General features: G+C 48.2%; 1 protein-coding gene across 1 annotated transcript in view; it reads right to left on the bottom strand.

Annotated features, from left to right (window-relative positions):
• arvcfb (ARVCF delta catenin family member b) overlaps positions 1 to 19,531 on the bottom strand; it is an 88,792-nt gene extending 69,261 nt beyond the window's left edge. Inside the window, 1 exon segment of the mRNA XM_030357648.1 lies at positions 19,246 to 19,531. Coding sequence (XP_030213508.1) covers positions 19,246 to 19,266 — 21 coding nt within the window. The 5' untranslated portion in view covers positions 19,267 to 19,531.
• Between the last annotated feature and the right edge of the window lie 3,338 nt (positions 19,532 to 22,869).

Here is a 22,869-nt window from a genome sequence, read left to right as displayed (position 1 = left end):
ATCTTTAGACAAGTGTTTTGGAGTAGGGAGATAAGGGGAGGGGGGGAGACAGTAAGAGGAGAATGTGTGTGTGTGTGTGTGTGTGTGTGTGTGTGTGTGTGTGTGTGTGTGTGTGTGTGTGTGTGTGTGTGTGTGTGTGTGTATGTGTGTGTGTGTGTGTGTATGTGTGTGGAAGGAGGGTTGTCAATGCATGCATTTAACAGAGGTATGCTAACAGGCGTGTAGCTAGGCCTTCCTCTGCTGTGCTAACTGAGGCACATGCATGTCTCTGTGGGCTGCTGAAGGGGAGGGGGATGGCAGGGAGACAGGGAGGCATGGGGTGCCGTCAGAAACAAGGGCGGGTATGTTTCATATGTTTTGGTTCTTGTAGGCCACACCCACTGAAACCACAACAAACAAGCCCACAGGCTGAAGCTCATCTATCATTCAGCATGTCATTACAACACAAGCACACGCGCGTGCGTGCGTGCGTGCGTGTGCGCGCGCGCGCGTGTGCGCGCGCGTGTGTGTGTGTATGTGTGTGTGTGCTTGCGTATGCATGTGCTTCTGTATGTGTGTGCTTGTGCATGTGTGCTTGTGAGTGTGTTCTCGTGTGCATGAGTGTGCGTATGCATCACTATTATTCTTCAAATAACTTTTAGAATGAAAAAACAACACTATTGACTGTTGATTTAACTTAACCGGCCTCCAATGTTCAGCACCGACTAAGTCGTTGACTGATAGCCAGACACAGCAGAAAAGCCATGTAGCGCCAGAGAGGCCTGCGCTGGACTCCTGACGGCCCAACATCATCTCTTGCTCCGGAGGCGCTGGCTCGCTGGATGATGCAGAGGGCCTTTCCAACATTCCAGGGCAAAATGATTCCCTCTGTCCTGAGTTCCACAAGTCCTCCCTGAGCCAGGACTAGGCCCCCGAGAGCTCCATCACAGTGGGGTTCACAGACAGGACATGCTTACAAAACATACCGACACAGGGAGAGGGAGACAGAGACAGAGACAGAGACAGAGAGACAGAGACAGAGACAGAGAGAGAGAGAGAGAGAGAGAGAGACACAGACAGACAGACAGACAGACAGACAGACAGACAGACAGACAGACAGAAGAGAGGGATTGGGAGAGTGAAAGAGAGAGAGAAAAGGGGGTAACAGAGAGAGAGATGAAAGAGAAATTGAGTGAAAGAGAGAGAGCGAGAGAGAGTGGGAGAGAGAGAGAGAGAGAGCAGGGGTTAAGAGAGAGAGGGAGGAAAGAGGAATTGAGAGAGAGACAAAGAGAGTGAGAGAGAGAGAGAGAGAGAGAGAGAGAGAGAGAGACAGAGAGACAGAGAGAGAGAGAGAGAGAGAGAGAGAGAGAGGGTCTATCTTCTCTCACGCCCCCGTTATCCAAGGACACAGACCCGAATGCAACCAAAAAAACGTTGCTCTTTTTGTGCATTTGTTTAGCTTCGCCGTAAACACTCAACCAAGTAGAGGGGGGGGGGGGGGGGGGGGAGAGAGAGGGAGAGAGGCAGAGGAAGAGAGGGGTCGGGTCACAGTCAACAGACCCTGACATATCTATCGGACCGCCTTGCTGCATTGGCGTCTCCTCTGAAAGAGGTGAATGAAGTGAGACGGAGATTCCTCTGGATGTGTATGGGGTCAGGCAGCCAGGCCTCCTAATGTGTGTGTGTACGTGCGCTACAGCAAAGAGATATAAAGGGAACGAGTGAGCAAGGGGGAGGGGGAGAAAGAGCGAGTCTCTCCCTTTAGGATCACTTTCAAAGCCGCCAGTGGATCATGAATATTTAAGCCACAAGGCTATCTGAAATCTACTTTTGGTACCCTGCTCCTTTATTTATTTTTTCACATGGTAAATTATGAGTAGGATTACATGTCGAACAAGAAAAGCCATAGCGGGCGTATACAAAAATAAACATCTGCTTTGAAGCCGCCGTGCGCACACCACGAGAAATGCTTTACTCGCAACAATTAGGACGGATGAATAACATATTACATGTAGAAATATATATATATATATATATATATATATATATATATATATAAATTAGGGGATGCTGCATTGCCAGTGATCGAGGACGAGCCTCACAAGCATATATTATGCATGCAGAGCGAAGCGGCGAGGCTGCGCCCAGACAGAGGGGCTGGCAGGCGTGCAGGTCCTGGCTTCATGAAGAAAGGCTTTTTTACACCCTTTGAAAACCCCACTGTCTAATAGAGTCCTCCCTCAGCCCTGCCGTTCCCATAGGTACTCCCTTGGTCTTTGTCTTTTTTTCTTCATCCCCCTCTCTCTCTCTCGATATTTCACCACGACAACGTTTGTGCTCGTACTACGTATTCTTTCCCTGCCGGAGAATGTTTTATTCAGAAGGGTGGTTTTCGCTCTGCAGGTGGGCTTGAAGGTAGGGTGGGGTTGCGGGAAGAGGGGATGGTTGGGGTAGTAAGGGTAGACGGATGGGCCAAGTTGTTGGGGTAGTTGGTGGTGGCTGGCTGGTGTTGTTGGTGCAGGTTTAAGTGGATTATCTCGGCCGCACGAAAGGCTAATGCCCCGATCTTCAGGAATAGCCTCATGTTCAAAGGGCTGCGCGGTGGACTGTGGCACAGACATCCCAAAATATATTAGGAAAATGCAGATCGACATTCTCATCCTCGCCCCACCGCTCTGTTCCCTTGGTTTGATCCATTTATTGAGCTTCTTTTCCGGGGTTTTTTTATGCTGTGCAACAGGAAATGCTGACTGCTGAAAAATCTTAGACAGTCTCAGTCAACAGGATTTCTGAACCCAAATCCCTTGCTTGGCTGCAGGGAAGTGACGACAGCTGACATACACAGCGGAGTGTCCCATTAGCGGCCAGTGCCCGGTCCTGTGGTTTAGCCGTTATCATCATCATCACCAGCCGGGAGTCTGGGTTAGCCAGGGGAGGACCTTCCACTCAGGACGGAGCTCTCACTCTCCCCTATGCCGCTGAGTTATTCTGAGCCAATGATGGGCAGGGGCACTCTGCTTCTAATCTTTATTAATTCCAGACCACAGCAGCAATGTTGTCCTTATGTCAATGTTGTGCAACAGCGATGCTTCTGTGCTTAAAATTGTTATAAAATCTACTATACTTGGGATACACAATTAATGCAGCCCCCAAAAAAACAGTTGCTTAACTCTTACTTTCAATTAAATACTCAATATTACAAGAATAATTACAAGAATATGAATGCCAAAGAAAACTGGCCATACCATGGCCATATGCCTGAAATAACCAAGGAGCTAAAGTTGAAGTTGGAAGTACAGGGTGCAGCATCAGGAGAAATGGGAAGGAAATCTTCTTAACAGCATTTCAAGACTCCGTTGCAGTGGGATCCACATCATATTTCCCCGGGCCTATGAGAGCATGGAAGATTATGGACCCTGACGTGGACCGGAGCGCAACCCGAAGCCACAGTGTTTCTCTGGCTAGCGCTGGCGTTTCATCATCTGCAGATTAGCCAGAAGCAGCAAGAGAGAGAGAGAGAGAGAGACGGACAACAGACAACCAGGCCTTTCTGTTATTCCTTCACCCTCATCAGCCAGAGGATGTCAGCCATGCGCCGGCGGGCCATCTAATTACCCACGATTCTCAAAAGGGATTAGGCCTCCGACTGGGCCGCTCCCAATACACTATCTCAACGTTTCCCCCCATAACCCAATCCCCGGCGTGATTACTCGGGCGGTGAAGTGGGGGGTGAGGTGACCTTAGCTGTTGTGGTGGAACTGACAGCGGAGGTCACCTTCCCCCAGGCAGCAGTCAGAAGAGCTAAGCGTGTCGCTTTCATTGCAGGGTGCTTCAGGTTCACGCACTGAAACGTAAAAAAAAACTACAAAAATATAGAAATAAAACCGATTAGAGGCCATATATAGTGCAGCAATAAATACTGTTGATACTCAAGAGTCTATGTACACACCACAGATTCTAAACGGCTCTCGCACACGGGAATGGCAGCTGTTGGTTTTCTCAACAGAGGCCGGTCTTGTAACCATTGTCTTAACATTGGGATCCTGTGTGTGTGTTTGTGTGTGTGTGTGTGTGTGTGTGTGTGTGTGTGTGTGTGTGTGTGTGTGTGTGTGTGTGTGTGTGTGTGTGTGTGTGTGTGTGTGTGTGCGTGTCTGTGTGTGAGAGTGCACTGTCGAGCTGTAAAGACACTCCGGTTCCAGGAGTGTGGACAATGTGTGTGTACAGTAGGCAAACTGTATGCAGACAGGAAGGAAGCAGGGCTGCTCTCCTGCCTCTGAGACGTCTGCCAGCAGAGGAATGTGCCGTAGCCCCACCCTGCAGGGCTGACATCCCACGGGAGCCACAGGCGAGCGTGGTACCCTGCCTCAGACAGGCTGGTGGGCTCCACAGACAGAGACAGGCTGTAGGACTAACGTATGTCAGTACCACTGTGAAGCGACTACTCCTTCTGTTAGGGCTGTCCTTCTACTACTACTGCTGTAACTACTTCTTCTTCTACTACTATTGCTGTAACTACTTCTTCTTCTACTACTATTGCTGTAACTACTTATTCTTCTACTACTAATATTTGTAACTACTTATTCTTCTACTACTATTGCTGTAAATATTTCTTCTTCTACTACTATTACTGTAACTACTACTTCTTCTTCTACTACTACCGTAACTACTACTACTACTGCTACTACTACTACTACTACTACTACTACTACTACTACTACTGCTGCTGCTGCTGCTGCGACTAACACTTAAAAAGTATGGCACATTTAAAGTGAAGAAGGCCAGATGCAAGGTGTCACGAACCGGGATCGACCCTGACAAACAAAGTGATATTAAGAGATAAAGTAGAGCTACTGTGTCTGCATGTGTCAGAGTCGTCAGTACCAAAGCAGGGAACTGTTTCCAGCAGGTCGGCTCACCCGTATAACCTTGGTCCAGCTGGAGAAAATGGAATGTCTGCTGTGGCACAGAGAGAGAGGGAGCCTGGGAGGGACAGGGAGAGACGCAGGGATTGAGGCCCAGAGGCCGGCCCACACAGATAGATTTGGGTGTAAGGGAGGGGGTTCTTGTGTCTGGAAGGTCTTAAAATAGATTTTGGGGTGTGTGAGAAAATACTGCAGCCACAAGGACTATGGTGGGGAGATCTGGCCCCCCGATCTCCCCTTTTTTCCTTCCTTGTTCGCTCTCTCTCTTTCTTTCTCAATGTACTTCTCCCCGCCTCTATCCCCTTCCTCCTCCTCACCTCCTCTTTGCAGCGTAAAGTAGATCCCAAAAATAACTCAATAAAACCCACTGCAGAGCTACGTACGTTATTTTTAAACACATATGCATGCACGCACACATGAACAAAAATGTATTCTTAGCTGAAGCCATTTAATATTGAGCATTTAATATACCATGAGAATATAATATAACTATATTTGAGTATATTTTTGAATATTTTACTATAATAGACATTCAGACCCGGGCTCTCTGGATAGAAGGTCCTAATAAAGTGAAAAGATACAGTCCCAAACTTTAAATAATAGGGAGCTAAGAGTGACAAATGCAGTTAGAACGTAGCGAGCCCACCACCTCCCTGGGAACATTACTCCCTGGGTTTCTTATATTAACACTGCAACGGCAGAAACAAATGAGAAATGCAAACCTTCCCCTAAAGCACCCCAGTCAGCTTTTCACGGTTTAGTACAGAGGTTACAAAAGCACGACGCAGGCAGCGACCGAGAGGAGGCCGTGGGGAGGCAGCAGGAGGGAGAGGGACGGAGGAGGTGGAGGCAGCGACCGAGTGGAGGCCGTGGGGAGGCAGCAGGAGGGAGAGGGACGGAGGAGGTGGAGGCAGCGACCGAGAGGAGGCCGTGGGGAGGCAGCAGGAGGGAGAGGGACGGAGGAGGTGGAGGCAGGCGAGGGAGGAGGAAGGGGGGGGGGGGGAAGCATGGAGCAGAGAAACATCCTGTGCTATTGTGGACCTCGCATTCTCCTCTTTCCTTTACGCCTGTGAGGGAATGTCATTCACCAGACACGCACACAAGCGCACATACACATGCGCACGCACACACGTACACACACACACTCATGCACAAAGACACACACACACACACAAGTTCAAACCCATTAAACTCCATAGCTGGTGTAAAAAATGTCCCTATATAGTATTCCATTATCATATTACATACAATACGTGTTTTTCTGCTGCATAAACAAAACGCAATCTGTGGATAATTACAATCACACACACATACACACACACACACACACACACACACACACACACACACACACACACACACACACACACACACGCACAACACACAAGTTTGAACCCATTAAACTCTATAGCTGGTGTACAAAATGTCCCTACTCAGTACTCGACTAATATATTACATACAATATGAGTTTGTTTGCTTTATAAACAAAAAGCAATCCATTGATAATTAAATATAGCCTCTAGTGATAATTTAAAGTTTGAAATGTCACTGCTTTTCCCAAAAAGGCAATAATAACCAAGTGATGGCCAGGGGCATGTCAAGCAGGACGACTGGTTCCTGAACAGGACATCCAACAAAGCCATTCGGCTACAGGGAGATGCATGGCCTCCCAGGACTGTTGTTAGTGACAAGCCGTGTGCATATCAGCTGAACCACATTTACCTGGGCTCTGAGAAGCAACACCAGTTTATAGCACATGCAGACACACGTAGACACATGCACACAAATGTACACACACACACGCGCACACACAATCTGTTTTGGGGTGGAATTCGTAGAGAGACAGTTGGGGAAACAATGTATGTCATAAATAGGTTGTTTTTTTCTGACTGTCAAACTGCTCTGAATTCCCGCTGAAATGGCCCAAATATTGTGAATATTTTGTAAACAAAATATAACTTCCTTCCCAGCTGGGCCTCAACCAAATGACTCAACGAGGAGTCAAACACTGTATTGTTATTTTCAAGGCCGAAGACTATTAGTCCAGCCGCCCCCCAGGAACAAACAATGCAATATTTCAAAATGTTAGCGAAAAAAAAGTAAAGCCATATTCTTGGAGCCCAGGAGCAGCGCACAGAACAAAGACAAGCTGAGGAGAAGATGCACAATCTAAAGACCTGAGCTCAAAATGAGGAATGTATGAAATGGGAAACGGTCTGTTTCAGATTAGGACTTCAAGATGAAGAGAAAATAACCCTATCAGCCCACAGGGAAAAGACAACGCTTTACCGGTCTTCTCTGTAGATCACCCCCAACCAATCCTCCCCCGTAAAACATTCAAAGAAAACAAAGTCTGGAAAATATGTCTGCCAGAGTCAATAAATCCCCCAGACAGCAACATGCCATGACAAAGATGACAGTGCACAAAATAAATGGAGGCCATCCCTTTGACGTCCATCTCTGACTATAAGCCAACCCAAGCGATCCCTGCCACTTCTGTGAAAGATGTACCCCTTAACCTTTTCAATGGTGATTAGCACCCAAACCTCATTAACAATAAACCTGTCAAACTAATGTTGTGAAGTCCAATGCTGCAAAAAACTGCAGCAGGATTTCACCATTGTCCTAAATATGGCTCCATTCCTTGTTATTTCAACATATTATTTAATGAAGTCCATCCCACACATCAACAGAGTATTGGAACAGTTCCAGTCGAAGGCTGGAGCACATCACTGGCAGAGGATCGGAGAAGGGCTGAGTTACCAAATAAACAAGGCCCATCAATTATCCAGGCGAGAGTCAGACAGCTCTGACTTATCAGGAGCCATTTAGCGAGCGACTTAAAGACCTCTCAACGCATGAGGAGCGCTGCCAAATAGCATCCTTGCCCGGGTGAGGCTTCACTCTAATGCACACACACACACACACACACACACACACACACACACACACACACACACACACACACACACACACACACACACACACACACACACACACACACACACACACACACACACACACACACACACACAGGTGAGATCCTCCCTCAGTCAGAGGGCATTCCACCACCACCTGCTCACTACTCTTACGTCCCTTGCATGCCTACGGTCGTCCGGACAGAAATACGACATCCGGGACAGAATTACAACATTCAATGCGTTGGAATTTGTCCAAATATAGCATCTGCCAAGATAGCAAAGCACTAACATACTGTTGGACATCAGAGAACACTTCTGTGGAATTCTAGGCGGCATATGGTGACGAGGTGCTTCGGATCTCCAATATGGCCGCCCGGCTCACGGCGACTTGCTACCTCGGCAAACAGTCTCAGCACCCGCAAGCGGAACAAGACCTCTACAGACTCAAACACAACTCATCTGGCACTTGCTTTTTCACTGTCTTTTTAATATTCCTTTCACCAGCGTTCCCAGTAGTCCGGTCGTGGCTGACGGACGCTGGATTGTGTTGAGGGGAAGAAGGGCTGGGAGGGATTTCAGGGGGAGCTGGGGGCTGCAGGAGGTTTTTTGTGCACAGTAACTGGTCTGACAGAGTCTGACCAAGAGGAATGAATGGAACTGTTCACAGTTCCGTTCTATATCTGCCTCGCCTGCCAAAACCACATGAGTCAGTCATCAGACCTATTCAGAGACAACAAAATAGAGCATTCCTGAATCGCCCCGCCATGAATGAGCGAGACTGATCGCGTATTATGTAGATTGCAACAGCTTTTTGCTTTTTTTTTAAGAGAAAAGCTTGTGCTGACCTCAGCCTGCAGCGGGAAAACGTAACCTGCGTGGCGTCTAAGCATCGTCGGAGAGGATAAGCGCGATGATCTGGCATTTGCGCACGCTAGCCGTAGTAGTCAACAAAAAATAGTTGCGAAACTGCCGGGTGAGCCCTTCAAGTGGGGACATTTCTTGAGAAACGTTCAAAACGGAAAACATCCACACATCTGACAGAGATTAGGGTTGTACCAGGCTCCGAAAAATTAGTCTTGAGTGTTTTGACTTCATGGCTGTTGTACTGTGCAACACCTGCCAGCTCATCCAGTAAATAAATACACACAAAACAGCACACATACACACATACAAACATGCACACGCACACACACACACACGCACACACACACACACACACACACACACACACACACACTTACACACACACATACACACACACTCACACACACACAAACCGCGGAAAAGAAACCGAAACTGACACGAAGGATCAAACCCGCGTTAGAAGCATGTTTGATCTCGCAGGCCTGGAGAGAGAGGCATGAAAGGGATTCCATTCCTTCGTGACATAAAGTCCCCATGAGCCCCGCCGCCAAATGGCGCCCAGACCGCGGTGCTCTGTTGCATCACCGTCATCATCAGCTTGGCTGCCTTGGTTCGTTTTAACCGCGGAACAACGTGATGTGGGAAACAAGCCTCGCGGCGGACATGACGGAGTCTCCAGCAGCCTGTTAATGAGACAGCTCTTGTGGAGAACGCGCGGTACATGAAGGTGACAGTTGGGGAGGGTGAGACTCATGTGTGGCTAATCGCACATCAGTTGGTACAAGCTAGTCAAAAAGCCCTTTTGGGAAAAAGAGACTGTTGGGAATTAGATGATATGAAGTAATACTTCAAACCACCAAGTTAGGTAGTCCTGTCGGGAACCGATGTACAGTCGACGCAAAGAATTGTGTACTCAACAACACGGTGGGAACGGTAAACTCTACAAAGCACAGCAGTGCTTCAGCTGTTGAACCTCATGGAACCACAGAACAAGAATGATTTATACGCAAAGGCATCTGCGCAATAGAAGACTAAATGTGCATTTGAACTGGGCAAACATATAAACACACACTTACACTGACGCACACACTTACACACGCACCTGCATTTGCCCATATGGTGCGACAGACACCTGGGGAAACCAACTCTGCAAATCATCATGTTGTGCTCAGTGATCAGACAGACACTGCATTATACTGCTGAATGTTTTCCTCCCACACTTCCTCCACACACCGGCTCCTCCAAAACACAAAACAACAGAGATGGGAGTGCAGGGAGCAGCACACAAATCACCTACGGTTCACTCTGAAAACAAATCTCAGGAGGACCCAGGTGCCGCAATTTGGCTGCGGATCACTAGTCCCAGGTCTCGCAGACACTCCAGGGGTTAGGGAGACCTCTGAACGGCCCGGCTCCTCTCACAAGACACGGGGAGGGGATTGGGGAGGCGAGACTACACGGTCCAGAGCCAAGGTTAATTAGGTTTGCCAGAGAGTACTGCAGAGAGAGAGAGAAAAGAGGAAGAGAGAAAAAGGGCTGAGAGAGGGGCAGAGACAGAGAGAGACAGACAGACAGACAGACAGACAGACAGACAGACAGACAGACAGACAGACAGACAGACAGACAGACAGACAGACAGACAGACAGACAGACAGAGAGACAGACAGACAGACAGAGAGAGAGAGAGCAAGAGAGAGAGACAGAGGCAAAGTGAGAGATAGAAAGGGAAAGAGAGAGAGAGATAGAGAGAGGGAAACGACAGAGAGGGAGAAAGAGATATAGAGAGATGGAGCTGGAGATGGAGAGAGAGAGAGAGAGAGAGAGAGAGAGAGAGAGAGAGAGAGAGAGAGAGAGAGAGAGAGAGAGAGAGAGAGAGAGAGAGAGAGAAAGAGAGAGAGAGAGAGAGAGAGAGAGAGAGAGAGAGAGAGAGAGAGAGAGAGAGAGAGAGAGAGAGAGAGAGAGAGAGAGAGAGAGAAAGAGAGAGAGAGAGAGAGAGAGAGAGAGAGAGAGATCCTCGTTCACTATGGAGTGCAATAGAGTGTAAGCAGCAGGAACTCACAGCTGCTTTCTTGTTGGACAGATACTGGAGAGTCACAGACATCTTGCCAGTACTGCAGCCTGCAAGCCTCTGATTGTAACGCCATTGGCCTGTCATTTCAAACAGGAGCTTTTGAGACACCGCTCTACTCATTATTGATTTTCGTTTTTTCCACATCGCAACATGGAGGGGGACAAGAAAGTCTTTCACTTGTTGAAGGGGGGAACCCTTGGATGACATTAAGAAGCCAGACTGTATAAAGAAACCACAATTAAAGACTGGGCCTTCATGAAATAGAACTAATGATGATGAAGCAGTCTTTGGTCTTTGGCTCAAAGGCAGTAATAATACATTATTAGACAGATGTGATTAAACAATAAAAGCTTTGTTGAAACATCAAGATGCTAGGGGATTGGACTTGGAGGTGAACCCCATGGCTTTTGCCTCAGGGATAAACTGCTGGTTACACCACGGACGGGAGGGGCTGCGATCTACACGTTTTCCGGGCTCCGGGGCCAGACAGGGTCCAATCTGAATTCCTGAGTCTGTGGACATGTTGCGTTGAACTGTGGAGCAGTGACACGATGGTGGGGGTTAGCCCAGGGTCCAGGGCAATGGAAAAGGGTCGCGCCGTCGGAGAACACTATGGATCCATCGGTCCTTTCTGAACACGAGACTCTGGAATGTAGCTGCTCTGCGACACCAAACACTGCCCAAGTTCCCTCATGGCGGGAAAACGAAACCAACCGACCCCCCCCCCTACCCCCAACTCACAGCCACAGTCGGAGCTGGTGTGCGATGGGACACAGAGGGAAAATGGGCTTATTGGATTAAGCTTTCCGTAACTCTAGCAGAAATATGTTGGAAAAGAATTAAGTAATTTGAAGAGGTCTGCGCGGACAAGCCTTGTTTTCGTAACTTGGGGGACTTTTCAGGGTTCAGAGCGCTTTGCTCCGCACATTCTTATTCAGTGGTTCATAAACAAAAGGGGTCGTCATAGCTTCTTGAACCCAGGACCAAGAAAACGTATCGGTTACCATGACAACAATGAGCACATGTAGGGAAATAAATAAATGCATATCAAAATCAATCGGATGCCAAAGTACATCCGAGGGAAAATATAGGTTGTGATTCCCAGCACTTTGTGTGTCATTCTGGAAAGACAATAAATAAGAGTACAATTCTTCAAACTCAACGAGGTCCAGAGGCATTGGCCCCAACATGCATAAAGTCGTATTTAAATAGTTATTTACGTCAATGGCACTCTGGCCCATGGAAAAAAGGTTACAAATGTTTTTCTTGGTTGGATGAGTAGTTGGCCCAACAAGACACTCTCCTCCAAGGCTCGAACCCCATTTCAGCTTAAATCCATATCCCCTGGATTTCAGCTAAGTTGTTCTATAAACAGTTCCTGCCAATGCTCCTTCACACTGCACGGGGAATGTACGAACGCATTCTGAAGTGACACCGCCAACGTTAACGCTTCCATCCGGGGCGTTAAAACACTTCACCTTGCAGTGCCGGTTGAGATGGACCTGTCCCTCCATATCCTCAGACCTTATTAACCACGACTCCACACTCCGCTTCCCGAGCCAAAACACTCCAAGCAAACTGAGTACACGTGAGGGTACTCTGAGAGCGCCGGCACGCCACGGCAGGGCTACACATGCGGTTGAGGTTCGTTAGACAGCTCGATGGAGCCTTCTGGAATGTGTGAGCGGGTTCATCGTCTCATTGTTCCCCCGAGTGGATCCGTTGGGAACGGGGCCGCGCTCATATCGGGAGAAGATGAAATGCGTTAACAATGCGTTGCCGTAGCATGTAATGCCGCATGACAGTCCTTTCAGTCCTGTCAATTCCTCCATTGTGGAAACGGTTGGAACTCGACACGCCGAATGCGCACAGCAAACAGCTAGCATACAGACATTACCGTGCCGCTGTTGGCGGTTCTGGCCTGGTTTGGCTGAACTCTTGCGACTGGTTATCAACATGTTTGTTTGCGGGTGGAGGAGCGGCCGTGGCTGTGGCTGCTGGATGGAAGGCTGGATGTCGCAGCGGCCACTCCCGCCACACAGATAGTCGGCTTACAGCGGTTTGGCCTCTCCCTGTATCGCTTTGCTTCTTCTTTTCTCTCCTTTTGTGCACGTATTTCTTCCCTCTACGGACCCCAGCCGCCAGCAGTAACAGTCACCATTGTGAGGCTGTCGGTGTCCGGGGGGGGGAGGGGGAGAGATGCTCCGTATTGGGACAGCTTGCGTGTTTTTTGAAAGGCACACCACTCATGGTCATACGCACACGCTCTTCTCTGTGATTGATCAGTCAGAAGCGTTTATGCGATTGCCGCAATGATTTGGCTGGAACTCATGAACTCGGGGAAAAACACAGAAAGAAAGGCGGGAGGGCATGTCATGAGCTCCTCGCTCTGCCACATGTCAGCGTAATCTCAATTGCCGGCGTGGTTCATAGAGTGCCGCTAAAGAGCTGTCAGAGCAAACCATTAAGCCTAGAAGACAGCGGGAGACAGATGGTGCGCTGATGGAGGATCGATGCCCTCGCAAACCTTCCCCCCCTGTGTTTCAGCGGTCTCTCCAGCAGCAGGAAATAGGCTAATCCCTCCAAAGAAGGCTCCGGACACACGACACCCACGACATCCTTGGTTCTGTTTTTCTGATGCTGCCTGCTACCCAGACCATTAGTGTTGGTGATGTTTTGAGTTGTGCAATGAGGACGGTACTAAAGTGGGGGGGGGGGGTTTGAGGGGTTAAGTGCAAAAGTATTTGTTCCCGTGTTTCTGGTTGAGAAAGCCTTATGAGGACTTTGACCTCCCCCCTCAGGGGCCCCTCTAAGAGGTCCCCAGCTGCAGAGCGCATCGGGTTGGGGGGGCTACATACTCTTCATATGACGGGGAAAGAAAACCCAGTTCATTTCAGCGGGGCCCCCAGAACCGAGATGCCAGGCCCGCTAGCCTAAGCGGTGGCAGTGCAAACAGAAATAGGGGGAAACTGGAGAGGGATAAGCTCACTGAGCATCGTGATCAGACTTTTACCATAATGGCCTGGCTCCGGTGAGGACAAACTTTGTTCATTAATCAGCTACAGATTCTCCAAGGTGTCCCAGTCCCTTTGTTTTTCACCCAAGTTTTCCACTAAAACAATGGAGCGCAAAATTTCACAACATCCGTTGCCATCAAATCTTGCCAAAATACATTGCCTCATCAACGTCCATGCTAAGGGCATAGACATGTTAGAAAAATGAGCGTGGGCTTATGAAACGATGAGCCCCCTGCCACATTCTGCTGTTCCTTGAATCACTAATTATGAGCTTAAGGGTCAGTATGTTACTTTACCCTTTTGTGTCGCCATGGCGCTGCCCAAAAACTGTCACATATGCAACTTACTCTCTGCAGCCCTGCAGGCAAGCTCATTATGGACGTGACATCTGCATAAACCCGACATCACGACAAAGACACAAAATCCCTCCACGAAAATTGAAAACACAAGGATTCCCTAAGCACCGCTGACACACAAACACATATAACCTTTAAGATTTTCTTCACCCAATGTAGAGTGATTTTAAACACGAGGGCTGGAAGGAAAGCTGCGGGCATTCAGGGCTAAACCCAGCCCCTAACAGCTGGGAAACCAACACCCTAGCCATCACACTATCCGGTACCCATGATATAGGTTGTAGTGCTGTATGTATATCTCACCCATTAGGTTTCACTCAAGGGCGTGCATTTGATGAGGTCATTGGTGTGGACATGGGGGTTTAGCAGTGGTATTATCAATCCAAATGATTGCTAGGGATTATTCATTCATCCCGTTATATATTGGGAGGGACACATCCCTACCACTCCTATCTAAACATACACCCATGACTATATTGTTGAATAAAAGCTACATTTACAGTATGTTGAATTGAACTTTGTATAGAAACTACCACCAATACTAACTCATGATAGTTTTTCCATTTCTGCGTTTCTCTGGTCAACTTTGTTCGTCTCTTCAGCCTCCTCTGAGACAAGAAGCTAGGTTATCGGACCCTTTTCCAAAGTCCAGTCCATCCTCCTGTTGTTGCAGGAGGATGGACTGAGAGGACAGTGTTCGTCGTCCAGGGTCACCGAGTCTGAGAATCCCATGCCCGAAGAAACACAGTGGCCGCTCTTTAAAACCCACAGAACAACACTGAGGAAATAATCAGGGCGGATAATTGTTTTGAATCGAATTTCCGAAGCCATCGGTCTCTGGGTTTTTTGTTTGCGTATGAGAGTAAAATTGCGACATCAGCTCAAAAAACAATTTAATTTGGTAATTGGACATGGAAAACAGAAAGGAATGGAATAACCTAATTATGCATGTTCTCATTAACAACTCATTAGAGGTTGTTGGCATCCCTATGAATAATAGAGACTGCAGAAAAACACAAATTCAGGATGTAGTGCACAGAAAGGTAGCATCGCGCAACAGCTTCAACTAGGTAAAATGCTGGCATGTATCTCCTGTTCTTCCCAGGGTTCCTTGCAGAACACACAGATTGGATGCCAAACTTCTCCAGATGGCAAACCACGTAATGTTGTAATCTTTTTGCAGGGTAATGGATGTTTGGTCGGAGAAATGGACCAGAGAATATGGCTGGACTGTGAACTACAGATTTTCTGGCTTGTGATGGCTAGGCTCTCAGATGGCGTAATGCTTGGCATTGGAGAGATGAGAAGTGTGTGTGTGTGTGTGTGTGTGTGTAGGGGGGGGGGTGTAAAGGGGGGTGGGGGTGGCAGAACTCTTGGCACTCATCAGAATAACCGACACCTAGTCTGTCTAGGAAAGGGAGCTGTACTGTACACAAGGCATAGAAACGTCAACCTGGGAAACCAATAGATAGTGATGGCTCTAGCAGAACCAGTGCACGAGATATCCACACAGCAGATTGTGCGTTCGTTAGCCGTTGATATGCCATGTCATATTGTTAATTAACAATAGGACTCACAGAAGGAAAAGTCTAGTTCGGAGAAATACATACATGAGGAGAAAGAGGTCTAAGACATCTTAAAGACAAACAAGACATTGTTGGTATGTAATCAAACAGGGTCTGTACCCCTGATCATACGTGTAATGCTGATAATTAAGTGGTAATTCAACAAATAAAAAGGTTAAAAACCTATACTAATTTGGCCCTATGGGCTTGACACTACATTATGCAGCATCCCGGGAAAGAACATGGAGGTCACTGTTTAGGAGTTTTGCTGATTAGAGGTTCCGGCCCTGGTTCGGGAGGGATGATGAAGGAGGGGGGCTTGGGTCCTAGTAGCGTACGAAGGGGTGGGTGGGCAGCTGTTCACATGCAGCTGAAGGTCAGGCAGCTCCAAACTAAAAACAGGACCCAGAGCCAAGTAGGTGTCTGCGTGAGTGTTGGATCGGCGCGCTATGGGTTGGGCAGAAGATACATGTCAGACATGGCCGTGTTAGGGGTCATGCGATCGGAGCGGCCGTGAGTATGGAATGGCAAACATGGGAGGCATGAGCGGTATGGGGAGGGCTATACATGTTCGGTGCCATTTTTAGACGCCCTATCTGGAACCAACACACACACACATTAGTATGGCACCTATCACTACCCCAGGCATTCACTACCATATAACGAAACTGTTGTTGGGTTGAGCACAGCACCCATCAATGAACACTTTCACTCTGAACCGGGGCCTCTCTCTATATATATATATAATGCTATTTACACTTTGCACTTTTTTCCGGTCACTGGCATTTCAGGCATTGTCTGCGATTCGCCCTTGACAGTTACACACTGCATCTCATGCTCTAAATGTCTTGAAATATTGATTGGTGGGATGTACATGATGATGCACATCATCTCCACCACCAACCACAACAAAGCGGCGGCTGAATGAAAGTCTCAAGGCAAACAATCGAGCGCAACGCAAAGCTATAAATACTGTACACAAACACACGGATCGTCTTACCATCTTTCACAGCTTACAATCGGAGCAGCCAGCTGTGACGAAGGATGGGTTTCAGTCAGTGCGGCTGAATCACACACGCAGTCGGAGCAGTGGAGGCCCTTTTAGACCGGCTGCATCATTGATGAATAGTTTCGTTATGCACTCAGGCCCTCCTCATCGCAAACCGAGGGCTAAAAGTCTGCGATCCCGGAGAGCGTTGGACTAAAGACCAAAGCCAGCTTATATTTAGTGCAGATGTGGTCTGGCTCGTGCAGGCGCCGTAATTAAGGGCTATGCAGTAATCTCCACTGGGCTAAAAGTGTTTTGACCGTAAGCTGTGTTGCAGCAGAGGAGTTCTCTCTGAATCTTCAGGCAGGGCAGCAGGAGTTTATGTATAGACTGTAGTGCAGTGTGTAATGGGGGTTTATTGAGGGTAGGGTCATGGAGCACCAGCAGCCTTTCAACCTCGGGTTCCTCAAAGCCTTTATAGTCTAAGGAGCAACACCTGAGCACAATAAAAACATAACCGACCAAGGGAACATGGTGATGCATCCATTAAAGGAGCTTTGTGGGGGTCAGCTTGTACACACTCTGACCCCCCCCCCCCCCCCCCCCCCACACACACACACACACACACACACAGCCCCTGGATGAGCAGGTGGGTCCTGGCTGGTGGAATGCACTGCTGGGGTTCAAAAGGTCACGTGAGTGACCAGCCCACCCTCGAGTATGCCAACCATCTCTCTCTTACACATGTGTGTGGTTATGGATCAGGGGGCGGGGCGGGGGCTAGACTCCATTTTGGTGGTGGATAGGGTTAGGTTAGGGTTAGGGGTTAGAATTAGAGGTTAATGGTGGGTTAGGGTTAGGGTCAGGCCTTAATGGTGGATATCAGATCAGGCCAGAGTTCTTTAAAGGTCGCCTCGTATAACCAAAAAGGACAAAGGGTAGAAGGAATGTGGCTAGATATATAAAGCAAGAGATGGAAAAACAAAAAACTACGGGGGGGGGGGGAGTTCTGGCAAAGGCAGCGGAGACTGTTATTGGGTGACGTCCAGTTGGGAGGCAGCCATTGACACATTATCAGAGCAACGTGGAGCGCACTTGCACACAGCCACCCCACCCCCAGCCCCCGCCACCCACGGAGGGTGCTGCAGCAGAGAGCTTGACCCCCGTTACCATAGGATTTTTCCCGTAGTCGGCAGTTGGCAGTTTCAGGCTTTTAAAAGAAGACATGGACATGCTTCCCGGTAATTTAAACACAGAGCCGTGGTCTTGCACCCACGTACAAGTGCACGAGCATGCACTGCACACATACACATAGTCGCACACACGCGCACACACACACAGCCACACAGCCACACAGCGACACACAGCCACACAGTCACACACACACACACACACACACACACACACACACACACACACACACACACACACACACACACACACACACACACACAGCTACACAAAAACAAAACAGACATAGACAAAGATAAACAGGCAACTAAAAGCGCATTCCTGTGGTATCTGCGCCAGTGAGAAACAAAAGAGTTTACAGCTCTTTCCCGACCCGGCGGGCAGTAAATCCTGTGCTGGGGTCCTACTGGGGGCCCTGCACCAGCGTTCATCAGGGGCCTGTCTCTCAACACTACGTCTCCGCGGGTGGGATCATCGCTCCGTAGAGAACCTGACCCCCCGCAGATCCAGCTGGTGTCAAATGCAAGTGAGAGGATGCTGAGCTCCTCAATGTATCCAGACGGCCAATATTCATATCACTGGCTCAGAGGGAGATGAGACCACAACACCTACCCGCCCACGAAGACCGGCTCCATGGCAATGCATATCTCATGACTGCTATTTACTGTCATGTACATGCATGATGGATGTGGTACATGAAGGCTACTGTAACTGACGTTCGCGCTGGCCAACCAACACACAGACAATGCACACACGTACACACAGGAAAAAACACACACATTTACCCACTCTAGCAAATGCAGCTTGGTACTCTAAACATCACACATTATTATGGGTAACATGAACCCGACGGTTCAGGGTCGGGTAAACCCAATTTAGATGTGTTTCTAGCATACAGTCACTATTAAACATTGAGCAACAACTGTACTCCATTTGACTTCAGTTAAAAAGACACAGCCATTAGGAAAACACATGCACAGTGTGTATGAATGAAGATATCGTAAGCATCCAGACAACAACAACAACTTCATATCAAGTCAGCTTGATAGAGAGGAGAGAAACAAATTGATTGAGGGAGTTAGAGAAACAGAGAGAAAGATGGATAGAGAGAGCTAGAGAAACAGAGAGAGAGAGATGGATAGAGAGAGCTAGAGAAACAGAGAGAGAGAGATGGATAGAGAGAGCTAGAGAAACAGAGAGATGTATGGAGAGAGCTAGATGAACCGAGAGAGAGAGATGGATGAAGAGAGCTGGAGAAACAGAGAGAGAGATGGATAGAGAGAGCTACAGAAATGGCGAGAGAGATGGATGAAGGGAGAGAGAGAGGATGTGTGGATCCAGCAGAGCTTCACAAATCACAGCGGGACAAACCTGTTTTACTTCGGCAGGCATGGTCCAAAAAACCACGTCCCGTGTTCAGAGAAAACACCTCCTGGGGGGGGGAACGCGGGGATCAGCTACGTCCTTCTGTCCTCGGCGAGAGAGAAAAGCCCCCAAAAAACAAAAACAACTTCTCCTTTTCCCCGGCGCTCCGCTTTCACTCCCCCTTAGACTCGACGCGCGTGCTCTCTCTACCACGAAATCCCCTCCGTGTGAAAGCCCCGGCAGAGCACTCAGACAGCCCCCTCCCCTCTCTCTCTCTCTCTCTCTCTCTCTCTCTCTCTCTCTCTCTCTCTCTCTCTCTCTCTCTCTCTCTCTCTCTCTCTCTCTCTCTCTCTCTCTCTCTCTCTCTCTCTCTCTCTCTCTCTCTCTCTCTCTCTCTCTCTCCACCACACACACGCAGAGCAGTGCGCAAGCTCAGACACTCTGGCTCGTGTTGTCTAAATCCGCTCTCGGCGAGGGATTGGAGGTGGGGGGACCCTGCTCTCTCCCTGAGATGGACGGAGACGTTATAGTGTCGGGTGGCAGGGCAGAGAGAGGGAGAGAGAGAGAGAGAGAGAGAGAGAGAGAGAGAAAGGGGGGGGGGAGGTAGATAGAGAGAGGGGGAGAGGGGAGGTGGAGAAGGAGGGGGTAGAGGCATTGATAGCAAGAGAGAGAATAAGAGAGAAAGAGAAAGACGGGTAGCTAAAGAAGGGTTCAACCGACCAAAGGCACACCTACATAAATTCAACCGCCCCGCCACATCCTCCACCAAACCAGCGCACAACCCTAGCCTGAGACAAATAAAGAGAGAGAGAGAGAGAGAGAGAGAGAGAGAGAGAGAGAGAGAGAGAGAGAGAGAGAGAGAGAGAGAGAGAGAGAGAGAGAGAGAGAGAGACACACATTCAATAAAAAAGTTTGCCTGGGAGAGAACAAAACACACTGGGGACGGGGTGCTGGACGGGCAGGGAAAAGGGAGGGAGGAGGGTGTGTGTGTGTGTGTGTGTGTGTGTGTGTGTGTGTGTGTGTGTGTCTGTGTTTGAATGGGAAAAGGGGGGGTGGGGAGGGTGCATAAGAATAGAGAATTGGCCAGACAGCGAAGCAATCGCTCTGTGTTGCGTGAAGGCAGCTGAACGCAGCGGCATGTTTCTGTGTCCTGCTCCCCGTTGAAACGCTGCCCCTCGCCGGCCGAGGGAGAACAGCTCTGTTTGGTTCCAGCTGCATCTGTCACTCAGTGGTTTTAACCCCGCCCCCTCCAACCAACACAGCACCACCACCAACTACCCCTGTCCCGGGACTCAATGGTATAGATGCTGTGAGAGAGCTGAAAAGAGGGATTGTGATGTATGGTTATGTGTGTGTGTGTGTGTGTGTGTGTGTGTGTGTGTGTGTGTGTGTGTGTGTGTGTGTGTGTGTGTGTGTGTGTGTGTCTGTGTGTGTGTGTGTGTGTGTGTGTGTGTGTGTGTGTGTGTGTGTGTGTGTTAATGAGTGAGACACTTAGAGAGAGATGTGAAAGAGGAGAGAATGAGTAAGGTGGACTCAAACAGAAAAGAGAAGAGAAGGAGGATAAAGCGGTAGAAAAGGGTGTTTAAAAGAGAACAGCTCACACAGACCTGGTCCCTATTGAAGCTGGGGCCTTTCTTACACACAGATACCAATGGACACTCAACCGCACTCAGCACAGACACACAGGAGAAGCCTCGCCATCCCCTCCTCTTTGTGGCGGTAGTTCCTCTTTGTCCTGGTCTCTTCACCACCACTGATGTATGCAAGAGAGGCCAGAGCTACGTGAAAGAATTCACATTCCTACTCCCGGCCAAGACCGGTGACTAGGAAAGAACCCCAAGTCGAATAATGAGAGGAAAAGCCGTCCCTCGAATGGTGGTTAGAATGATGGTGCACAATCCCCTCCAATGTGGTAGAAGAGACACATTTGAGTAAAGCCTTTACAAAGAAAGAAAACTAAAACATGACTGGACGAAAAAAATCAATCAAAAGAGGGACTATTAGCTCCAGTGTGTCTGGAAAGCTAAGGAATGGTTTTGCTTCAATATGAAGAAGTTCAAATTCAGCCCTGCCTTCAAACAAGAGTTTACAGCTGTGAGTAAGTAAAACCTGAAATAGGTGAATAAAATTCCTCCTTCAATATTCTTGACCTTGTTTCAGTAGCGCCAAGGTTTTTGGAGCGAAAGGTATTTCAGCTTATTCTAAAAATATGATATGAAGCATCTCTCTCCATGTTCATTAGGTATCGTGAGACAAATTCAGAATGTTGGGTATAATAGAAACCATAAATGCTGTTTCAAAAATGCTGCCACAATTTGTACCAATTCGGTAAAATCCTTCATTCAGCTTTGGATAAACAAGATAGATGTGTGTGTAAATGGTAGGGTCATGCTACCGGGAGCTAGGGATTCACATGAGCAGGATGTGGCCGGTGAAACAGATGGTAGAGAGGTTAACGTTGGCCATCCAGACGCTGTGTGACAGCTACACACCTCAGGTGGATCGCAGCTGTCGGAGCTCATGGTTTACTTTGCTTACATACACGGCGCCAGACACATGTAGGCATTGATGTGTGCTTGGAGAATACAAGGCTGTGAGACTAGAGAAAAAATAAATAGAGAGAGAGAGAAGACAGGAAGGGCATTGTGGTGATGAGGGAGAGGGACAGTACAAATACAGGCTGAAATCACTAACAATTAATACAATAACAACAAATACTACAATAGGTCACTATGAATGGGTTATTTTTTTATAGAATGCATGAAAATAAATATTGTTGCTTGAGTTGATTCAGAAAACTATTGAGGAGATAATTCGTGTCCATCATCTGTTTCTATGCAAGTAGTTTACCATCAGCGATTTACGGGAGAGCTGTCATTGTCTGCTACAGGCCGACTGCTGCTGGGATGCTAACAATCGCAGAGTTTGCACAAATCCTTATCTAATGAGTTACTGCATTGCTTTTTACTTTATCCTAGAAATCGGGCTATGCAGCATTTCGGATACAGACATTACAACATTTTGTAGCAATTTTCGGGTAAAAGACATTCTGCAGTGGAAGAAAAACATTGATACAACGTCAATACCAACTCGGGGATCAGCGACATACTTTAATTACGGAGAGAGGATTGTAATTATTCAGAAAAAAATATGTATCCTTTATTCGTAGAAGCTCAGGATTAGGGCAGATTAATGGGGAAGAAGAAACACAATGGGAAGTTAGTTTATAACAAGAATAAATTTAAATGAGGCAAAAGAAAGAAAGACTCCATTTAAATTTCTGTTTGACATGCTCTGCCTCATAGGCAACCGTCAACATCACCAGCCCCCTAGCCAATAATATTTCCCTTGGCCAAAACCATTATCCCAGCCTCAACAAGGACCCCTTTCAGACACACACCATGCGAGACGGTCTGCATTCCACACCAGAGCCCTGCCACCCTGCCTCTCGTTGTGACGTACTAGCATTGTGGAGAGGGGGGAGAACGGGGGGGTTTGGGTCAGGATCTGGCCCTTGGCCCGATAACTCAGCACACTAAGAGACCCAGAGAGGATAACAACAAAGCTGGTAGGTATGTCGGCTGCTCTGTTTTGCTTGATATGAGATGATGGGTGTACACAGCTTGGTCC

This window comes from Gadus morhua, chromosome 6 (assembly GCF_902167405.1).
Source record: "Gadus morhua chromosome 6, gadMor3.0, whole genome shotgun sequence".
In the NCBI taxonomy this organism is placed as follows: domain Eukaryota; kingdom Metazoa; phylum Chordata; class Actinopteri; order Gadiformes; family Gadidae; genus Gadus; species Gadus morhua.
The sequence above is the reverse complement of the archived record's forward strand: the minus strand, read 5'-3'. Positions and strand labels throughout refer to the sequence as shown.